The sequence below is a fragment of the Chiroxiphia lanceolata genome, chromosome 22 (genome assembly GCF_009829145.1).
Source record: "Chiroxiphia lanceolata isolate bChiLan1 chromosome 22, bChiLan1.pri, whole genome shotgun sequence".
Classification (NCBI taxonomy): domain Eukaryota; kingdom Metazoa; phylum Chordata; class Aves; order Passeriformes; family Pipridae; genus Chiroxiphia; species Chiroxiphia lanceolata.
Window position 1 is genome coordinate 7,938,435 of NC_045658.1, and position 19,994 is coordinate 7,958,428.

A 19,994-nucleotide genomic window follows, 5' to 3' on the forward strand; every position below is an offset into this window, starting at 1 on the left:
AAATCTTGCTTCCCCTGCCCAAATTCTTTGTGTTGTATATTTATCTCTTTGTCCCATTAATTTCTTCCTGTTGTGCTCAGCTCTAAGAAAATACTACATTGGTCACAGCATAATTGCAAAATATCAAGAATTTATTCATTTCCAAGTAGCGTAGAGTCTAAAGTTAGGCGCTACCTTCATGTTTCTTCATTCTCATTTTAAATCAAGCAAATCTATATACATGTTTTCAGACATCTGTATAAATTATGCAACCCGTCAGGAGGTTTCCTGTTTACACACAATATTTCCAGAAGCACTCAGAAAGATTCCCACGTTTCTTGTACTGTTTCCTGTCCTTGGTCAAGAAGCGTCCCAGCAAAGCAATTCGAGGATGATTTCCGTAGAAAGTCTGAAGTCAAACAGCATTAGAGAGGTTACTGTTGGATGGTACTTGTTCCCAGTGGGAAAGTACACTCTTCACTGCCCTGACTGATCACCCAGCCCTGTGTTGTGACTGGGAGAAGGAGAGGCAGCTGCCCAGTGTGCCCTCTGATTTAGATGATGCACTAAAATGAGTCACTGTCTTCTGCATTTGTATTTAATTCAGCAGGAAGTGAACAGGGATGATGTTCTTCATGTACCTAATGGTTTATAACACATCTGATAATAATACTGTGTAGCCTATGCTGTAGTGTGTGTGGGGATGGAAATGACATGCAGCTAATACTGGTGCCTGGGGCTAATGAAGCTGAAAATTGGCCTTTACTTAGAAAACTGTTTTTCTGGGGGGAAAAAAGGTGGAGGGTTTAGAATGAAGTGCTCTGGATTATCTGCTCTCTCTGTTTTCCTTTTCTTTTTCCACTTTTCCCCCCTCCCCTGCCTATCTTAACTGCTAAGTGATTCCAGCTTCAAGAATACTGTGCCATGCTACTTTAGTCTATACTGTTTATGAAGTCTGTGGATCTGAAATGATGTCTTGGTAACAATTCTGTGTAGTTTAAATTGTAGAATCTTATTTTTCTTGTTTCAGTGACAGATGGTCATTTACTTACCGCTTTGATATATTCCCCTGGGTTGTAGTTGCTGGGAGTAAGACCTGGTAGAGGGGAGACATAATGAAATGTTTTACCATTTAGAAATTGTAAACTTAGACAAATAATTCTCCTGTGCCATAATGCTATAGCTGGCAGAACTTTTGAACTGGAACGTTCAGAGGATCAGGCAGTAACATCTGTTGCTCTCCAAACCATCCATTGCTATTGATTCTGCACTTTCTGCAGTATTGATGTTATGTAAGAACTGCTATTTCGTTTTGTCTGCCAGCTCCTTTAAGGCCAATCTTTGCCTTGCCCTGGTTTTGCTATATGGAGGTTTTGCTAAACTCCTTTGGAGGCTTTATCAGGTAGTGTTGAACTGCAGGCATGGTTGCTCAGTGGGTTTCCCCAAGGTCCCAGTTAACTAAATGACAGCAGTCTGTTGCCTACGCATAATGTTGTATTTCAGTAAATACCTGGGAGTTGGGGCACAATATCTGTGGAAGCTGGAGATGCAAACCATGGGCGCTCTCCCATTGCTGTGATAAATCCTCACCTGCTTTGTTGTCTTCAGTCAGTGTGCCCAAGAGCTCTGGCAGAAACTGAATCAGAGGAGTGCTTCCTGGGCTGCCCAGCCTCTCCAGGTTTAATCTCGAGTCTTCATCAGCTGCAAATGGAATATGATAGACACAGGCATATGGTGAGTATTTTGCTTTGAATTCCTGTTTCAGTCTGTCTCAGGTGATTTCTGATCAGGTCTGTTGGCCCCATCTGTTAAAAATTTTCATAAAAGCACCAATCATTCATCCTCATTTAATGATTATGATAGGGGATAGTTGGTTTTGTGGTTTTTTTCCTTCCAAAGCTTTGAGAAAAGGTACCTTCCTGATATTAATCTCAGATTTCTCTGTCAGATGTTTTCTTAGGAAAGTTTTTTGACCAACAGCAGCCCCTCTCATTGCTTGAGGAACTCATCCTAATCCTTCCAGTATTCAGCTGTATGCATGGAGACTTGTATATATTTTTTTTTTTTCTTATTTTAACTCCATTTCTTTATCAACTAGTTCCTATGCTGGAGCTTTTCTATGAATAAAGACAAAACTTCAAGAGCTATTAACTTGCTCAGTTTCCCAACTATTAAATGCAATAAAAGGAGGGGGAAAGGCAGGAATAAATATAGGAAATCTTACGATTTATTTTGGCAGCTAAGCCTCTCAGTGTGTATCAGTCCTCTCTCAGTTAATGTGCATACCAGTACAAATGTTATTACTTTTTCTGAAACAGCAGTTTGCTGGTAGCTGATAGAATTAATTTGTATATGCATAGAGAATTTAAAATTCTGTGGCCAGCCTGTGCCCCATGGCAGGTGGCCAACAGAAGCCCTTAGCAGTGCTACACTTGAGGTAACTTTTGTAATCTGACCAGTAAATTTCATCTTTGCTAATATAAAGCAGACATTCAAAATTGTGGTTATCAAACATTAGTTGTGTATGTGACTGTCATTTTGTAGTTGCATGCCTAGCTGACACTATGGAGTTTCAGTTGCTCTGAACTGCAGGGATGGGTATGACTCTATAGCTCCTCAACAGGGAACGTATAAGAAAATAAACTGCTGAAAATAATCCCCCAACATTTCAGAAACTTGGACAAAGATCAAGAACTTGAAGACCTTGGACAGCTATGTTAATTATTTGTTCACTGCATAAAAGGACAACTGCAAAGTGGGGGTTTTATTGTAAGACTCAGAATAAGAATACAGTAACTTTCCTGTGCTATGTGGAGACAATTCATATCTCAGACCTTGGATTATTCTTTAAATCAGAGCAGTGTTAGTGGGTAAATTTGCTTTGAGATTAAAGACAAACAAACAAACAAACAAAAGCCCCAAACCAATCCTCTTCAAAACAGTTCCTCTTCTATTTTATCAATCCTGGAGACTCTTTACATCAGTAAGGAAGATTTAAGAAGCCTAGTGGATGTCTTCGAGCAAATGCAATAATGGTTAGAGCCAGCTTGTTCACTCTGTGATGGGATAGGTATTATCCGTACTGAATCAGAGTTACCTGTAAGTGCAGGTTACATAGTGGAAAGCTTAAGAAGATGCTGGCTTAGTGAGTCCAAGATTTTCAAAGCAAACTAGGGACCACTGATACCTATTAAGCAGCACAACAGCTGGTGCACCAGCAAAGCTGGTAAGAACAGTGACTTTTTAATAGTCAGCTTTAAGCAATAACTTTGGGTTTGATTTGCCTGTTCTTTCAGAACACATTTCAGAAAGTCTTCCAGTACAAGTCAGGTCTGGTGACAGTAACCTTCCAGACTCTGCTGTGCATTTTTACCTAGCCATTTCAAACTTTGAAGATAGCTTTTCCAAGCAAAGATTTATCCTTTCCCTGGGCTAAATGGGATCTGAATTAGTGTAAACAAATTGCATGCTCAGTACACAGGAGTGTAAGACAGACTTGCCTGTTCTTGATGTTTGTGGTTGGTTTCCCCCTTTTTAAGTACAACATAGCTCGCTTCAAAGGGTAGGAAGAGGAGAAGCTGTATAGCCAAGTTTCTTTAAGTTACCCAATGCCTACAAATGCTCAGACACTAAATACCAGCTCACATTCAGTGCTGGATACATACTTTTGTTTCCTGGATTTCAAAGCAGCAGGGATAAATATTTAGGGCACCCAACCTCCCCATTTTACAAGATTGGCACCCACTGATATATCACTTGCACTACTGGTTCTGAAGGCATTCCTGTTTTTTCTACAGCTGATCAGCACAAATCAAGGCCCCCCTCGGAAAGCACACCTGCCTCTTTTCTGCTTTTATTGTTCCTGCCCCTGCTTTATAATCATTAAAATCAGAAGACTCTTACCTGAGAGTTGATAAGACATCTCACTGGTGTTGATGATGGGGAGAGACGAGAGAGGACAGGAGAAGCTGACAATAATGAGACAGCAGAATATCAACTTATGCATCATTGCTGTGTTGAATATGTTTTGTCTTTGTCTACCCCTGTAACTCAGAACTCCTGTCTGAGTGTTGCCTCTGCTGCCAGTTTCTCCCATTATATACCCGCTCATGACTTCATAAATATCATCATGTTCTCTCCCCCCTTCAAAAAAAATTCCAATGAATTTATTGCCCATTGATTCTAAATGGGAACCACTTTGCATTGATGTAATTTTTCAAGGTAACAGTTCATAGGCAATAAATTTACTGTCTTATAGCTTGGTGTACAAAATGGATATTATATCAAACCAAGCACAGTAAAGTTTATAAATCTGGCATGTAAAAAAAAGTAACTTCCAGTTATAAATCATGAGTTAACAAAAGGGTCAGACGTTGGTTGAAATGACCAGGGCAATAAGACAGCTGATTTATGAGCCTTAGCAGGCTTGACGCAAAGCATCTGATATGATATGAACTTTTTTTTTCCTTTTGTGAGATAGATGAATGTGTTGTGTTGTATTTGGGGCTCTTGTGCCAGAAAAAGTAAAAGAAAAAGGGAGTTAAAACATCTAGTTAATTTACAAAGATAGTATTAGGGGAATTCAATTTTTTTGTTTGTTCTGCCCCCCTTGCAGCATTTCACATCTATTTATTTGAGAAGACCTCATCCAATGTTGCCCTAGAGAACTGTCTTGGCAGAGAAAGTACAACTTCCATCTGGAGACTTGCTTGGTACATATAAACTACTTTGGCTGATATTAAACACAGGTCCATCAGTAGACTGGGAGACCCTTTTCCATTTCACTTCTCTTTCAGTTGGAACTAACTATTTAATTCTGAGAGTTCTAGCAATGTTTTTTCTGTTTGCCTTTTACTTAATGCTAATACAGTAGCTGCCTTAGGTAATCTCATCACTTTAAAGCTTATTTCCCTCCATCTAGCATATTTTGTCTTCTCTACTTACAATTTCATTTTTCATATCAAAGAGCGAGGACTGACTGGACTGGTTCCTCATCTTCATTCTCTATGAAATGTCATATCTAACTGTACGGAGCCTTGAAAATAAAAAAAAAATAAGTTTATGGCTGTTTTCTTTCCTTTAGATGGTGAAAGGATAATGCCTGTTCGTAACAAATTAAGGTTCGTTACTTTTCTCTAATCAAATGTTTTTGTCTTGAAATGCTCTTTAAAATACTATGAAATCCAGCTAATATTACTAAAGTTCTTTCCCTATGCTGAATTTTGTGATAATTTTAAATTGCAAAAGGTGTAGACTTATCTGCTTCTCATTTTTATCCTTTATTAACATTTCCTTTTGAAGATTAATTTTTATATTGTACATCCAGTGGCTTCCAGGACTAATTTCAAATTAGCTACATTGGTCATATAGAACAGATGTATTTTTGCTGCAGGTCTAATTCAAAGAGAGCACATCCCAAATGGACATGGTTAGCAGGTTGTCCAGAAACACAGTGGCCTCTGAAAGAGCAGTTGAGGTCAGAAGGCACCTCTGGAAATCATCCAGTCTAATCCACCTGCTCAAAGCAGGATCAGCCAAAACAGTTTGTCCAGAAGTGTGTCTATTCAGGTTTGAATAGCTTCAAGGATGGAATGGAACAGAATTTAAAAACTAAGACTGACAAGGCCCTGACCATCCCCATGTAAGTTCAAATGCTCTGGTTTCAGTGCAGACTGGGGTGTGGGAGGGGTGTGAAATTAACACCAAGACAACACCCTGACTCCAACAGTTGATCCTGCATGATAGCTTGCATGATAGCTGGATTGGATTTTAGGTCTTATCAGGGTGGGTCTATCCTGCCACAGTCCCACAGAGGTCCCGCCAGCCTAAACTTTTCTAAACTGCCCTATGTGCACAGAGAGGGTTAGTCTTGCTTTACAGAACACATGCTGCAGGTGTCTGAACTACAGATCCTGTTTCTCTGGACTTCTCTTTGCTGAACTGAGTATTGATGACAAAAGAATTTCTCTAAAATTAACGTAATACATTTTATACTTCTCTTTATCTGTGCTTCCCTAAGAGAGAAATAAGTAGCAAGAGAGGAATTCTTGCTCCTCATCTGAGTCATGCAGCTCTTCATTCCAAAACTGGAGACAGTAATTAGGTCTGATTTGATGCATGATCTCACTGTTGGTGCTGGATGCTCTGTACAAATGCTTCTCCTTCAGTGAACTATCAATGACAATGGTGTTATCAATATTCACTCTAAGCATCCTCCAAGGAAAGCTAATGAAGCACTCTTCACAAGCAACTTCTGTCCTTTGTCTTTTCTCAAGGAAGACTCAGCCTCTTAGAGCCATCATGAAGTGCGTCATATTCAAGTTGGGCAACTTGCCCACAGCTTATTGCCTTTACTCAGATTTGAAGTTGTCACTTAGACACTCTTTCCTCTACCAAAATGTCAAAGGCATTTCCTTCAGGGGACAGTGCACACGTCATCATGCAAAGCAAAAAAACAGCTCATACCAAACAAAGGTACAAGGCCCTGAATCCATGGGTGAGGGAAGTCAATGTGAATTGCACTGTGAAAACTGGGAATTTGATTTGCAAGAAACTGATTTAGTTTCTACCAAAATTACTATTTTGTGGGAAAACTTTTCAAAGTTCTTATTTGTGCTAATAGACTTTCTTTCAAGAGCCTCAGTTTAAAATAACAAGGCTCATAGTAGTCCAGATAAACTACTGAGAAAATTCTAAGCAGTAAGTGTATGAACCCATCATAAAAGATTATTCTTCGTTATCAGAAGAAATAACTCCTCTTGGTTTAAAATGATGGATGGCTCATGAAGTACAAGTTGCAAGAAAACTTTTTAAAAAAAGTAAAAATAAGACATAATGAAACCAATCAAAACCACCCCTCAAAATTATCTACCTTCTCTGTAAAATAGCAAGGATGAAATGTAATCTATAATGCAACAGTTCTTTCCCCTGTTTTAAGTCCTTTATGGCAAGTAAGCACAAACTGTTACATTAGTCAAGTATTGTGACAGTTGGCAAAACCAGAAATTTCAGAAAAGGTGTGAGTTACCAGTAGCATTTGTATGAGGGACTTTTTCAGAGGATATAACTTCTGATTTTTGGCTTGAATTTAGCTTGCAAGAAGAGAGGTGTGCAGTAAAATGATTTTGTATTGACACTATAATTGCAGATGACCTTGTTATTGTGTAAATATCCAGCTCTTCCTTGAATTTTACTAGCATTTTTAACTTAACATCTTGTTTCAATGTTATACATGTCAGCTGGTATGAGAGAAAAGAATATATGCACTGCTATTTACTTTTCTAGTAGGGTCTAGCATGTAGGGGCTTGGGGGTTTCTGCTTTGCTGTCACTGCTGGTTTAGCAGATATCTGTCCTTATTAACACCTAGGAAGTTTACTGTCTTAAAATCTAACATTTTAGCTGATTATTCAGCTTCATAACATGATTATTAGATCTATTTTGCATACCAAAATAGATGCCTCGTGAGATCATATATGCAATAAGACGATTTTTTCCTGACAACTAGCTTGCATTGCCTTATTTATACTCTGCATTTTAGTGTTTACTGAAAATGGCCTGTTTGGAGACTAAGCTGACCAAAGGAAAGAAATAACCATATTTGGGCACTTGCTGTTAACTTTCTTTTTGAAGATGCTTCTTCTGCTCACTGTGTGTGAACTGTGATGTAGCACGTCACACATGTTTCTCTGTAACCTCATAGACATATTTCGGTATTTCTATCCTCTGAATTTCTTTCAATGTTAGGTAACATCTGCAAGAGGTTCTGACTTAAATTTTCTTGTTCTGTGGTGGGCTGAAGTGCATAGGTGAGTGTGCGTGTGTACCTGAACACATACGTCTGTGTAATGCAGATGGCAGGTCCTTAGGCCCTTCTGAATATATTTTATTTTGGTACAGAATTGGCAAGTGGTCTAAAAATTCTTGAGCACAGGATCACAGCTGCCAAAACACTGCTGCTTTGTAGCATAGGTTCCACCAGTTTGAGGGGGGAAAACCCTCTTGCTCTTTGGCCCTGCTGGACTGGCCCACTGTAGTGAGGGTGTATTTTCCAAGTGAAGCTTGACAAACTGTTTCTTAATTCTCCTGTCCTCTCAGCACTACAGAATTACAAAACTGAAGCTTCACTCTGTTTGATGTGAAGGAAAGTAAGTCTGGCATGACTGGAGCTTGGAAGTCCAGCACATCGATATCTTACGGGAATTGAATTCTGGATAACACAGCCACAAACAGAGGAGCAGAGACCTGATCTTGAAATAAGGTTTCTTTCACAAAAAATGTAATGGAACTAACTACGCAATTATAGTTTATTTTTAAAACTGAAATTATGAGAGCAGACAGTATAAGGAAAGAAAGGAACACATCTGCAGCAAGGCTGGAACTTTCTCTGTACTCTTCTAGCGCTATCCCAAGGTATCCTAAATAATCTGTTCACCTCTAATAAGAAATTATGATCTGGATGAAAGCAGAATAAAATCTTCTTTATTTAATTTTTCAGGTCATCACACTAGTCATCACAGAAAGGAGTACAAAGCAGCCTTGATGAAAGGCACAGGCTGTTAGTCAGCTCTGTCGGTCCTTCCTCACATTTCACCAGTCCCACCCATAGAGCTTGGGCTCATTTCTTGGGAGGTGCACATGTTTCTGCAACACTGCTGCACTTGGAAACGGCAAAAGTTTCCGATTTGGGTTTCTTTGTCGCAGAAAACTCTGTTGTGAGGCATTTTCAAGGGAAAATACTGGATTTTTAGAGACCTTTTAATAATCCAGAGTAGTCCAAATTGGCATGCCAGTCCTTCCTGGCATGGGGAGTGTAGAAGCAGAGAACTATTGGGAAAGAACTGGGGCAGGTGAACATATTTTCCTGTTGGGTTTTCTGCACAGGGCTGGTCTGACTCGTGGGTGGCTGTATTTTGTATTTTTTTATTTTATATCGGCCGGGCCCGGGGCACCCTCAGAGCTTGCCGGAATTTGCTCCGCGCCGGCAGGGGGCGCTGCGGACTCTCGCGCGGTGTGGCGGGAACTGGAGGGGCTGGGGGGGAGCACGGTGGGTGTGTGAGGGGGGATCGGTGTGAGGGGGGGTAGGTGTGTGTTTGGCTCGGGGGGGGGTGTTTGGGGGCTCGGTGTGTTTGGTTGGGTTTGGGGGGTCCGTGTGTGTGTGTTTGGTTGGGTTTGGGGGGGGTCAGTGTGTGTTTGGTTGCGTCTGGTGGGGGTCGGTATGTGTGTGTTTTTTGGGGTTGATGTGTGTTTGTGTTTGGTCGCGTTTGGGTTTTTTTTCATTTTTCTCTTCTGAGAAAGGTTTTATCTCTGTTTCCGTCTTGCATACATGTTTCTCAGCTAAAGGACTCTCACCTGTTTTTTTTTAAGAATGATTAAATACGGTCAAGAGACTTTTTCCTCTGGAAGAAGTTTGTACTTGTATATACTATGTATTCCTCAGGCATTGTTTTTTCTTGAATAGCCTCACTGATAGGAGTCAACATCATTTATAGGCGTTGGAACTGTATCAGAGGCTCAGCTTACTAAAGACCACACAAACAACTGTGTGGATCAAAGCAAAACAGACCAGTCAGAGTCATTGCTCAGGAATGGATCTTGCATGCAGAGTGGTATGATCTGCTCTGCTTTCTCATTTACTCTGACCGTCTTCTTCTTTCTCCTATCTTTGCTATCTTGTCATTTCTAGAAGTAGTCCAGGCTTGTTCTCATGTTAAGAAGCTTGGAAAGCCTGCCTTTATTATGTGGTTTAAATCTCTGAAGTCATGGCATTTTGTGCAGGATTTTGGCCTTCATGAGGCTTTTATGTAGCAACCCCTTTGTTAGTCCTTTCTTATGCCTTGTTCTCTTCCACATACTGCTTTACCTTTCTTCTCTCTTCCTTCAGAGCCCTGGGCTCCTGCTATGTCTCTGAGTGTCTGGTCACTTGGCACCAAAAGTCCCTGTTGCAAAGGGTTGGTGCCAGTTCACGGCCTCTTGTCTTGGGCTTGCACTACCCAGAGCTCAACCTGCAGCTCCACTGCAGCTACACCCCGAGCTACTGCACTAAATGCATTCCCCAACAGTTTTATCGGCAGTAGGTACTATATTTTTCTTTTTAAAACAATAACACAGTCTTTCTGAGGTTTAATTTAGGTTGTAATAATAAATTATCAAGGCAATCCTGCTGCAGAGCTAGATGACTGCTGCATACTATGACATTTTTCATTCTTGTTCTTATCTTCGACCACTTATTATTTTTTAAGAAGATTATTGAGGGGTTTTCCAAAGAAATTATTGTCCTGGAGCCTACCCACACAGATATCTGTTCAGCTGAGGATTTAAAGGAAGGAATTTCAACATTTCTGTCTCCTAAGGCTTCAAATGCAGCTTTTAAAAAAAATGGTACCACTAATGTCAAAAAGAGAAGCAGCAATACCCTGCTGATTCTTTTTTTACTAGTTTGGATAATGGCACGGGCAGGCCAGGCTGTTGTCTTTTACTTTTTCCAGCACAAAGTGAAGAAGTGCAGAAATACTGAAGCAGCAGATTTCAAGAGATGGACAAGGCAAAAGAGGCATCTTCCAGATTTCCCTGCTTGAGATACTTCATACTATCTTAATTGCATGGTGCTGTGCCTTGTTAGTTTCTTGCTACAAACATTTTATTGGAAACTTAGTAAGATTTTGCTATCTTTGGAGACTATGCCCTTTTCATTGTCTAAAAAAGCTAGAGGATAAGGGCTTTAATCTACAGTGGGGATGGAAAAAGACAATTTTTGTCAGACATGTCCTTGTGCCTTTTTTTATTTTTCTGTCAGGCTTTTCACATTTGGCATACACATGTTCTTGATTTTACCACAGAGGCTTAGGATCGCTTATCACTCTAATATCCACAGCTGGTATCAGAGGACAAATTTCAGGCAGTTCTATAGAAGTTCAGTGTGTGGGCAGGAGCTTCTGACTAATTAAAGAGGAATGCTAATAATCGTTGGCATTTAGCTGTCCACTTAGCGTAGGCAGTAAATGAATGGAGCACAGAAGCAGACTTTTAATTTTTTTACTTTGCTTTGTGACTGCATAATCCCTTTAATCCTTCACTATCAGAGGTTTTTATTAATTAAATGGAATCTCTGCAGGCTCAGTGATTCACATTTCAGGGCAAATACGTGTATTTAACAGGGAAAGTTGGCATAGGTCTTAGTGTGTAGGTTTAAAGCAGTTCTTTCAAGGTTATTTTGGAAATGAGTGAAATGAATGTGTGTTTCTTGGCAGTCAGCCACATAGAATCTTCCCTTTGCTGATTAAGAGCTGAATTCCAGCTTATCAGAGAATTCCCAGTGCAAGCATTAACTGATTTCTCTGTGGTGATTGACTGATTTTGACTGGAGGGAAAGCTGTCCCTGGGAATGAGAGTGACCAACAGGAGCAGGAATTAACAAAAGTGAAGGAAGTAGATATCAGATCTTTGTCTTCTGATTTGGCAAGTTGAATGTTTCTGCTACGCTGAAACTAAGTAATGGGAGCAAAATCCTCTTTCCTCCAAGAAGTCCTGAGGCATATTTATAAGAAAGTTCTGAAGAGCGGTCTGTATTTAGTTGGATACTCTTATTCCTTTGCTTTGTATGTGTCTTTTACGAGTAAGGCTTGTAACAGACAGTACCAACTGGTTACTTCTGAGCAGAGTCTGCAGAAGAGTCTTGGAAAATAAGAAAAATCTACCTGTGCTTGTCACAGTGGGATTAGAACCTGTATCACACGGAAAAGATATATATCTGGTGAGCTTGTTCTAGCACAGACCTGTATTTCCTCTTTATGTTCCTGCTGTGCAGCTCCTTTCCTGTAATGTTCAGAAGAACTATATTCTGGTGAAGGATGTATAAGAGCAGGAGAAGAAACGAGAAGAAACGCTGCAGGTCTTTGCAAAGAACAGCCCTCCAAATAGCTTTTAAATGCCATTTATGGTCCTAAAGGTCTTTTCCAACCTAATGATTCCATGATTCCTGCTCTCATTCCATCCATTTCTCCGTTAGTTCCTGTGACAATCCTCCTTCCTTAAGTTGGAGAGGGTGATGGGGAGGTGTTTCTGGCTGTTAGTAACTGCTCAGCTCTATCCTTGGCCTTTTCAGCTGGGGAAGTTTTTACAAAGTCTAGACAAGATAGTATCCCATCCCAGTATCCATGTAGCTTTTCTAAAAATCCTCTACAAGACAAGCAGGATTTATGCTTAGAAGGAAATTATCCATTGCCAACCACCATATGTGGAAACAGGATAATCCAGGAAGCCTCCAAAGCCATCTTCATTTACTACTTGTTTCTGCCACCATATTCATGTTTTATTTCTATTATGATCTCTTTAGGTGTCTTTAGGAATGACTGGAAGAAGGTGCAGAAAGTTATATAAGGTCGGCTAATTAGTACTGCCACGGCACAGTAAATCTGTTTCCTGTTCTGTAATTCCCTGAGGCATATTTAAGCGTTCTTGAAAAGTACATAATGCTACATGTTACAGCTTCACTATTCCATGTGAGAAGTATTGCGATCATAGCCTGCCCTACTGATGAGGGCACAGTGAGATGAAAGGACAAAAGAATATGTTACTGCCATATCCACTGGATTGCCTGTTCAGGTTCCTATACCCTTTAACTCTCATGTGAAAGAATAGCAGCTTCCTTTTCTCTTACTAGAACTTCTAAGTTTGAGGGAACCCTTAAGCATTTCCTGTGCTTACACCTCTACTTCTCTAAGGTAATACGCTTAGTGAGGTGTACCACAGCAAGTCAAAATGCTGTATTATTAAGGATGCCTCCAAAGCTGATAATCTAAATGGGGAGTGTGGGGCTTTTGGATCTCTTTACCATTCTGATGAGATTGTTGCTTGATAAGACAAGTGTGGTGCTGAGCTGCAATGTTGCAGCTCCTCTGAAGTCAAGAATTTTTTTTCCCACCCTCCTTTCATATACCTGTTCACTGTATTTTCCATTCTAGTATAAGAAAAATATATTATGCTTTAGATACTTCAGTAAATTTTGCTTTAGGCATGTATGTACATTTACTTTCTATTTCAAAGTTTCTCTAAAATTTGTATGAAGGTGCACTGAGTAAAGTAGTGTGATACCTTGTTTTTGTCTTTTTGCCTGCTTACAGGCTTGTATAGTGTTCTCTTCAGGTTAAATGGTTTATACTTGTTCTAAATGCAAAGTATCAAAATATCAATGTTGTGAATACTAGAAGGATTTATTTAAATGTAAATGTTTCTCAGGTCTGTAGTGTTGTAACTAAAGGCAAATTGTCTCTTTCACCTCTCCACTCACATTCCTCTTTTTTCCAGAATTGCGTTTGTTCTAAACCTGCTGAAATTCTTGCATGCAGGAGAAAGGTGAGCTAAACTAACCTTAGATTTGGTTTAAAACTGACTTAAGTGGGTAATGCAGATATTTTATTTCAGTTTTTAAATGGCTTGTTTCAGTTTGGATTATGTAACCGGAGAGTAGGTGTAACAGTTTTAAGATGGACTATGAGAAGTCATCCTTAAATTGAAGTAGGTGTCTTTGTATGGGGTTTTGCACTTGCTAAATCAAATAAAACTTATTTTCTTAATGCAAATAGAACAGGAGAGATTTTCCTTAGTTTCAGCGTGTGCTCAGCTGGTGGTTTTGCTTCATTGAAGTACAATCCAGTTTGGTTCAAAATATTGCAGGAATAGTCTGATGCTTTGAACTGGCAGGCACCCAGGATCTAGAAGGTGAAAGGGAACACAGTAGGTGATATCATAACAAACTCCTGACAAAAGCATGTTAGAGGGAAATTCCGTTTTCTTTGTAGACGGTATTAAACGTTCTTATTTACAGTGAGGGCAATTATAGTGTCCAACAGCTGTTTTCATGCCAGTTCCAGGGGTAGAAGGATCCTCAGCCATGTGTTCCTGATGCACAGCTAAGACAAAACCTGTGGAACAGAGAACCTTCTCTTACAGTCTCTGAAGAAAGCACTGTATCAGGGAAGGCTTTTTCATTGCTGAGAGAGGGACTGAGGTGTCACTTGGTAATAAAATAAGACTTTGTATAATTTTATAATGAAATTTACCTTAACTTTTTGTCACCTATTTAAAATGCAAGTGGAGTGGTACAAGTTGTGTGTTTAATACTATTTCCTGTGTGTTACATCTCGTCAGAATGGGCCATCTCCTCAAAGGTTTTTATATCATCAGTGTTATTACCAGAATGACTGTCAGAGAAAACTATGCTTCTATCCTATGAAGGATCTGATAGAAAGACTGAAAATAAGAAATCATATTCTGCTTTAAAAAATTATATGATGTGTACATGTTATAGAGGAGCCATTACAGTTTCTGAGTATTTATCATCCAGTACTATGAGGCACAGAAACACCTGTAGAAGAAAGGAAAGCGAGAAACAGAAAACCTTTTGCTATGAACCTTTTACTTGCTTTAGCCGTGCAACTCTTGTAAGAAATTATGGAGCTAAGATGTGTGACAAATACAGTTTTAATTACTGATGCCACTACTAACTATGCCAGGAAATGGTGCTGGTTCTGGAAGCAATAAAAAAGCAGCAGACTCCCCTGCTTTTACTTATCTTTAAAGAGAATTTGTCTCCTTTTTCCATGCCTTCAGAACTCTGCCTGACATCACCTGGGCCTCCACGCATAGTCTGGCAAAGGCGGCACCTTCTGACTTCCAAGAAAAACAAATGGAAACACAAAAAGCTTGCATCTGGCCTGTTACCTCATCCTGGGCCACCTGGGCTGCTTGAGAGTCATCATGGCATTCCCAGTTCCTTTTTGCATGCTACATAATAAATTAAATGACTGTCGAGAAAAGAGACATGCACAGAAAGCAGACAACACTTAGAGCTCAAAGAGTTTTCATGGAATCACAGAGTGGTTTGGGCTGGAAGGGACCTTAAAGCTCATCCAGTCTCACCCCTTGCCAGGTGCAGGGACACCTTCCACTAGCCCAGGTTGCTCCAAGCCTCATCCAACCTGTCCTTGGACACTTCCAGGGATCCAGGGGCAGCCACAGCTTCTCCAGGCAACCTGTGCCAGGGCCTCACCACCCTCACAGGGAGGAATTTCTTCCTAATATCTAATCTAAATCTGTCCTCCTTTAGTTTAAAACCATTCCCCTTTGTTCTGTCACTATCTGCCTGTGTACAAATGCAAGAACAGTGTTCCCTTGTGCTGAAATCACACAGAGAGGAAACCACCCTTTACATGACATATTGGTGGGTTTTCATTCTATTTTTTTAATAACATTTACTGAAGAAATAAAATACTTGGGGTTTGTAAAAGGTTAAAAATGGCGTTGCAAATGCCATGACTCAAACATGCATTTTCTTTTTTCTCAAGACCAAAGTAACAGTAATTGATCAGAGAGACAGATAGCATCTGATGTTAAAATCTTTCCAACCTCAGTTACAGAAATAGTACCAGAAAGTTATCACATGTACAGCTGCAACATACGTAAAGTTTACATCACCTAAAAGATCAAAGCTGAATGATGTAGGGCTGAAGGTGGTGCAGTCCAGCTGCTCAGTAACAGCTATTTCTAAGATCAAGTCAACCACAGCTTCTCAGTGTTTCCACTGCCTCCCTTAAGCCAATCAGTGTAACACACCAGCAGATGCAAGCGATGGAACACTTTGCAGCTCTAGATTTTTATGGCTTCCTCTCCCTGACATATATAAGAGGGTGTGCCAAATTTTGGGAGGAGCTCAGCTGGTAACACAGGAGGAGGGCTGGTAATGGTAAGAGACCGTGTCACCTGTGCCTCTACTATGTGCTACAGATTGCCTTTTTAGCATAAAATACTTTTGGACTGCATGTAAATTGTAGGTCAGGCACCATTAATGAGGGACCAGAAAGCCATTCTGCCCTTCCATTAGAGCTTTTAAGTGCTGTATTTCTACAAGTAGATCAAGAACCACTTCTTAGAATGAGTCTTAGCCCTAGAGAAAGAAAGTCAGCAAACTAGATATTTTTTATTTATTTTTATTTTTTTAAGAGATGGAAAAGGTGCACTTTTTTCTCAGTGGCTGGGCTATTTGGGACTCTGACACTCAGATTCTGATAACCTCTCTATTTACATAAACAGGTTCTTGTTCTGTATTCCAAAAGAAAATTCAAATGTGGTTGACTTGGACAGTTCAATTTCTAGTTCACCAAAAAATCTCTGAATTCTGTGGATTTGCCATGGTTCTGATATTCACCCTGTTCTTCCTCAGGAAAGCGGCAGCTGCAGGTGTCATCTTCCTGAATTGACTGTTCAAGTGTGATATGCACTGAAGAAAAGAAAAGAATCACAGAATCAACTAGGTTGGAAAAGACCCCTGAGATCATCGAGTCCAATCTCTGACTGAACACCACATTGTCAACTAGACCATGGCACTGCGTTTTTTGTCCAGTTGTTTCTTGAACACCTCCAGTGACAGTGACTACACCACCTCCCTGGGCAGCCCCTTCCAATCTTTAACAACCCATTTTATGACGAAATTCCTCCTGATCTCGAACCTGAACCTCCCCTGGCACAGCTTGAGGCCATTTCCTCTTGTCCTGTCATTTGTTACTTGGGAGAAGAGCCCAACTCTCACCTTGCTACAAACCACCTTCCAGGTAGTTGTAGAGGGTGAGACGGTCCCCCCTGAGCCTCATTTTCTCCAGGCTGAGCCCCCACAGCTCCCTCAGATGCTCCTCATAGACTTACACTCTAGATCCTTCCCTAGCTTCCTTGCCCTTCTCTGGACTCAATCCAGCACCTCAATGTTTTTTCAAGTGAGGGGCCCAGAACTAGACAGATGTCCTCTTTCCCCATCTTATTTCACCATTCTTCAGTCACAAGTTCAGGAAGTCAGAAAGAAAAAAATCTTCCAAATGATTCTATCATCTGAAATTATTCCTCTACAGCATATAAATCTGATAAAACTAATTTATCATACTTTGTTTCCTCTAATTCAACAGGACCTCTAATGCTCTGTTTGCCATAGAAATGAAAGGAAGACAACATGGAGAAGTTAGATTTTTGGACTGCTATTGTCTCCTGTATTCAGAATTACACTAGAAGAGTAAGACCTTATCCCTAGGACAGGGGAGAAGAAGAGAGAGAGAGACAACCCCTCAGAAAACCAAACAAGCCAACTACAAACTACATTGAATGCAATTACACTCCATCTTTGTGCTGAACTCTTGAGCTTCCTCAGCGTTTATTAGCTCTCAGAGGGCAGTGTTGGATTCAGGCTGCCTCTGCACCTGTGTAGCAGCACATCCTGACTGATATCTCCTCTTCTACCGCAGCCAGAGCTCCAAGATGCTCACTCCAGGCCATGTGTACTGTTTCTAAGCAGAGAGAACTCGAAAGTGTTATAGCCACGGATGCCAAGGACGGTACTTGAAAGTAATAAACTGAACTGACCCTTGACAGGATCAGCAAGGCTCAGGTGAGCTTTTTCATCTCCCATGAATACTTCACTTGAAGGGATAAGGAAGCGGTTTACAGAACACCCACAGTTAAGTAAGTGCCTTCTGCAATAAAAATTCCAAAACTGTTTTCCCTCCAGTTGTTGTTCCTGACTTACAAGGCCAAAAAAACTGAAGCTATTGCAACTGTCTTTAAAAGACAACCTGGATTCCTGACTTCTCTCTAGTTTCACAAAGAAAACTGAAGAGTGCATTTATCTTACTTTTTTTGAAGACAGCGTGTAGTTTCTTTTTCTGCCAGACACTGAAGCATATGCACAAAGGTAGCAGGAACACTATGCACAACAGCCCAGCTACGGTGAGAAAAATCCTGATAATGTCTGTCTGGAGATCATTCCCTAGGAATTAAACAACATTCTCTTAAGAGTTTTAACAGAAAAGAATTCTACTGCCCTTGAATTAGCCGACATCTTTGTCTTCCACTCTGCTTCTAGCTAAGTCTGCAACACTGGAAATGCATAGAAGAAAGGACTCTTCTTTAAATGGAAAGTGAATGTATGTTTCAAAGTAGGTCACAATTCTTTAGCTCTATAAGCAGCATTGTACAATGACTCACCTGGCCCAGTGATAGAAAACGGAATTACAAGCGATGTGGTAGGTAGAGTAGTGACTAAAGTGGGATTAACTGAGGCATGTTTGCAAACGACATCTTTTTCTGCGGTTCCAGGCTCCAGGACCTGGTTTGCAGAGCACCTGAAAGACATTTACAGCAAAACAGGGAAAAGAAAAAAAGCTAGAGAAAAAAATCCAGTAAAGTGTTATAGCTGTAGCATTTAGATTACATACTTTGTCCAGTTTTTACAGGAGCCATCGGGCTGATCATTAAAAGTTCCATACTGGCAAGTCTGGCAACCTTCAACAGACAAAGACAGGTAAATTTGTACAAGATAAACATTTAAAACACAACATGTGAAACATTATTTTTGCCTGCTTGTACAATGACTATAATCAACATTCACGTAATTACTATTTCATAAGCTGCTCTGAGTATGTAAGATAAGTCTTTCCCTGTGAGCCACGGACCGGTACAGTACTCAGCTACAAAGCCAGGTTATTTGGCACAAGATGCCACAAACCAAGTCGAGAGTTCACAGCTTGGTCTTCCTGATGCCAGTGACAAAGGAGCTGTCATGCCAAGGAAACTAACTGGTGCAGGATTTGAGCCACAGTAGGGCTCAGAGTTTGATGGGTTTGTCCACTGCTGTGCTCACTCCGCACTCCATGCGTACCGTTCAGCAGCAGTGGCACGTTTTATCTTGCGAGGTCTTTACTCCAGCTGCTTCTGCACTATTCAAGAGACCGTGCAGTAAGCGTGTCTAGTGCAGTAAGCACAGGGGCTTTCAGCTGGTGGAGGAAGGTAACCTTACCGTTCCCGGTGCTCTCTCGGCCCACACCACAGCTTCGGTCGCAGTGGGTGCAGCCATCGCCACTGCAGCGATACCCGTCCTTGCACGTGCATTCAGCATCGCTTTTTGAGGAACACTCTTTTAAATACTTGAATATTCCTGGAACGGGAAAACGAATCTTAGGTTACGGATTTGTGCGTGCCCAGCGTGATGCAGCAAAGGCTCGGGACCTTTGCTCTTACAAAAATCAGGCTGGCAGTTTCAGCGAGAAGCCCCGCAGACGCGTGGAGTTATTTAGCGTATCGACCCGCGGGCAGGTGCCAGCCAGGGCATGTCGTTGCCACGGGAAGTCACAGAGGGGCTGCCGGTACCTTCGCACTTCCGACAGAGTTTGCAAGCGCTGCGTCCCGCCGCGTTGGAGAAGGTGCCGGCCGGGCACTGCTGGCAGGATGCGCCCGCGCCCCGCCTGCAGCCCGTGCTCTCCACGAACGTACCTGGGGGCCGAGACAGAGAGTGGTTGCCACGGGGCCGCGCCCGGCGCCCCGAGCCCCGGCCTGGCCCAGCCCTTACCTGCAGGGCAGTCGGCTACGCACGGCAGCGCGGCCGCGGGCCCCGGGCTCAGCGCCAGCGCCAGCAGCGCGGCCGGCAGGAGCACCTGGCCCGCCCGCGCCGCTGCCATGGGTCAGTGCGTGGCGGCGCGGCTCGCTGGAGTGCGCGCGGGGCGCCGGGCGCCGGCCCTTAGCGGCCGCCCCCGGGGGGTTTGGCTGCGTCATCCCGGGGGCGGCGGGGAAGCCCAGACCTGGCGAGGGCTTTCCGGACCCCACCCGCGGCGCGACCCCCAGGCTCTGCCGGGCAGCGCCCGCAAAGCCCTCTCAGCGGTGCCGGGCAGCGCTCGCCCTCCCCCACTGGGGCTTCCCGGCGAGTCCCGCGCGGAATCCCCAGGAGGTGGAGGGTGAGGGAGGCGGGGCCGGCGGGGGCAGACCGCAGCAGTGAGCGGAGATACCGCGTCTGAAACCACATGGCCATGAGGTCGCAGGAACAACCGAGAACCGCAGTCGGACAGCGACTCCCAACCCGCTCGCGGACCCGCCCGGGACGCGGAAATGCAGCCGCGAGTGAAACGCTACAACCCCGGCAGGATGCAAGCGCAGCCCCGCCCCCTGCGGCTCCCCGCGGCCAATCCCCGGCGCTGGCGCTGGCCT

General features: G+C 42.2%; 2 protein-coding genes and 1 long non-coding RNA gene across 5 annotated transcripts in view; 2 read left to right on the forward strand and 1 right to left on the reverse strand.

Moving 5' to 3' along the window:
* The window catches only part of PER3 (period circadian regulator 3), a 29,749-nt gene extending 25,002 nt beyond the window's left edge, over nt 1–4,747 (forward strand). Inside the window, exons 21-22 of one of the 2 annotated variants that reach the window (XM_032708763.1) lie at nt 1,588–1,713; nt 4,595–4,747. In XM_032708763.1, the coding sequence (XP_032564654.1) occupies nt 1,588–1,713; nt 4,595–4,642 (174 nt within the window). In that variant the 3' untranslated portion in view covers nt 4,643–4,747. The remainder of the gene's footprint in view (nt 1–1,587; nt 1,714–4,594) is intronic. The other variant, XM_032708762.1, reaches the window with a different exon arrangement.
* Nucleotides 4,748–10,680: 5,933 nt separating this feature from the next.
* LOC116797365 lies at nt 10,681–16,264 on the forward strand. 2 transcript variants are annotated; one of them, XR_004360631.1, is made up of 5 exons: nt 10,681–11,730; nt 12,313–12,357; nt 13,284–13,331; nt 13,844–13,986; nt 16,198–16,264. It is a non-coding gene; the product is annotated as an uncharacterized LOC116797365 (long non-coding RNA). The 2 variants fall into 2 exon arrangements; XR_004360630.1 differs by having other exon boundaries at nt 12,313–13,331.
* TNFRSF9 (TNF receptor superfamily member 9) lies at nt 15,968–19,901 on the reverse strand. Its single transcript, XM_032708793.1, has 7 exons — nt 19,363–19,901; nt 19,164–19,286; nt 18,814–18,951; nt 18,233–18,299; nt 18,003–18,139; nt 17,650–17,784; nt 15,968–16,254 (listed from the first exon to the last, which is right to left on the reverse strand). Exons 1-7 carry the CDS (start codon nt 19,469–19,471, stop codon nt 16,127–16,129), a joined length of 837 nt encoding a protein of 278 aa, XP_032564684.1. The 5' UTR covers nt 19,472–19,901; the 3' UTR covers nt 15,968–16,126.
* Nucleotides 19,902–19,994: the final 93 nt, after the last annotated feature.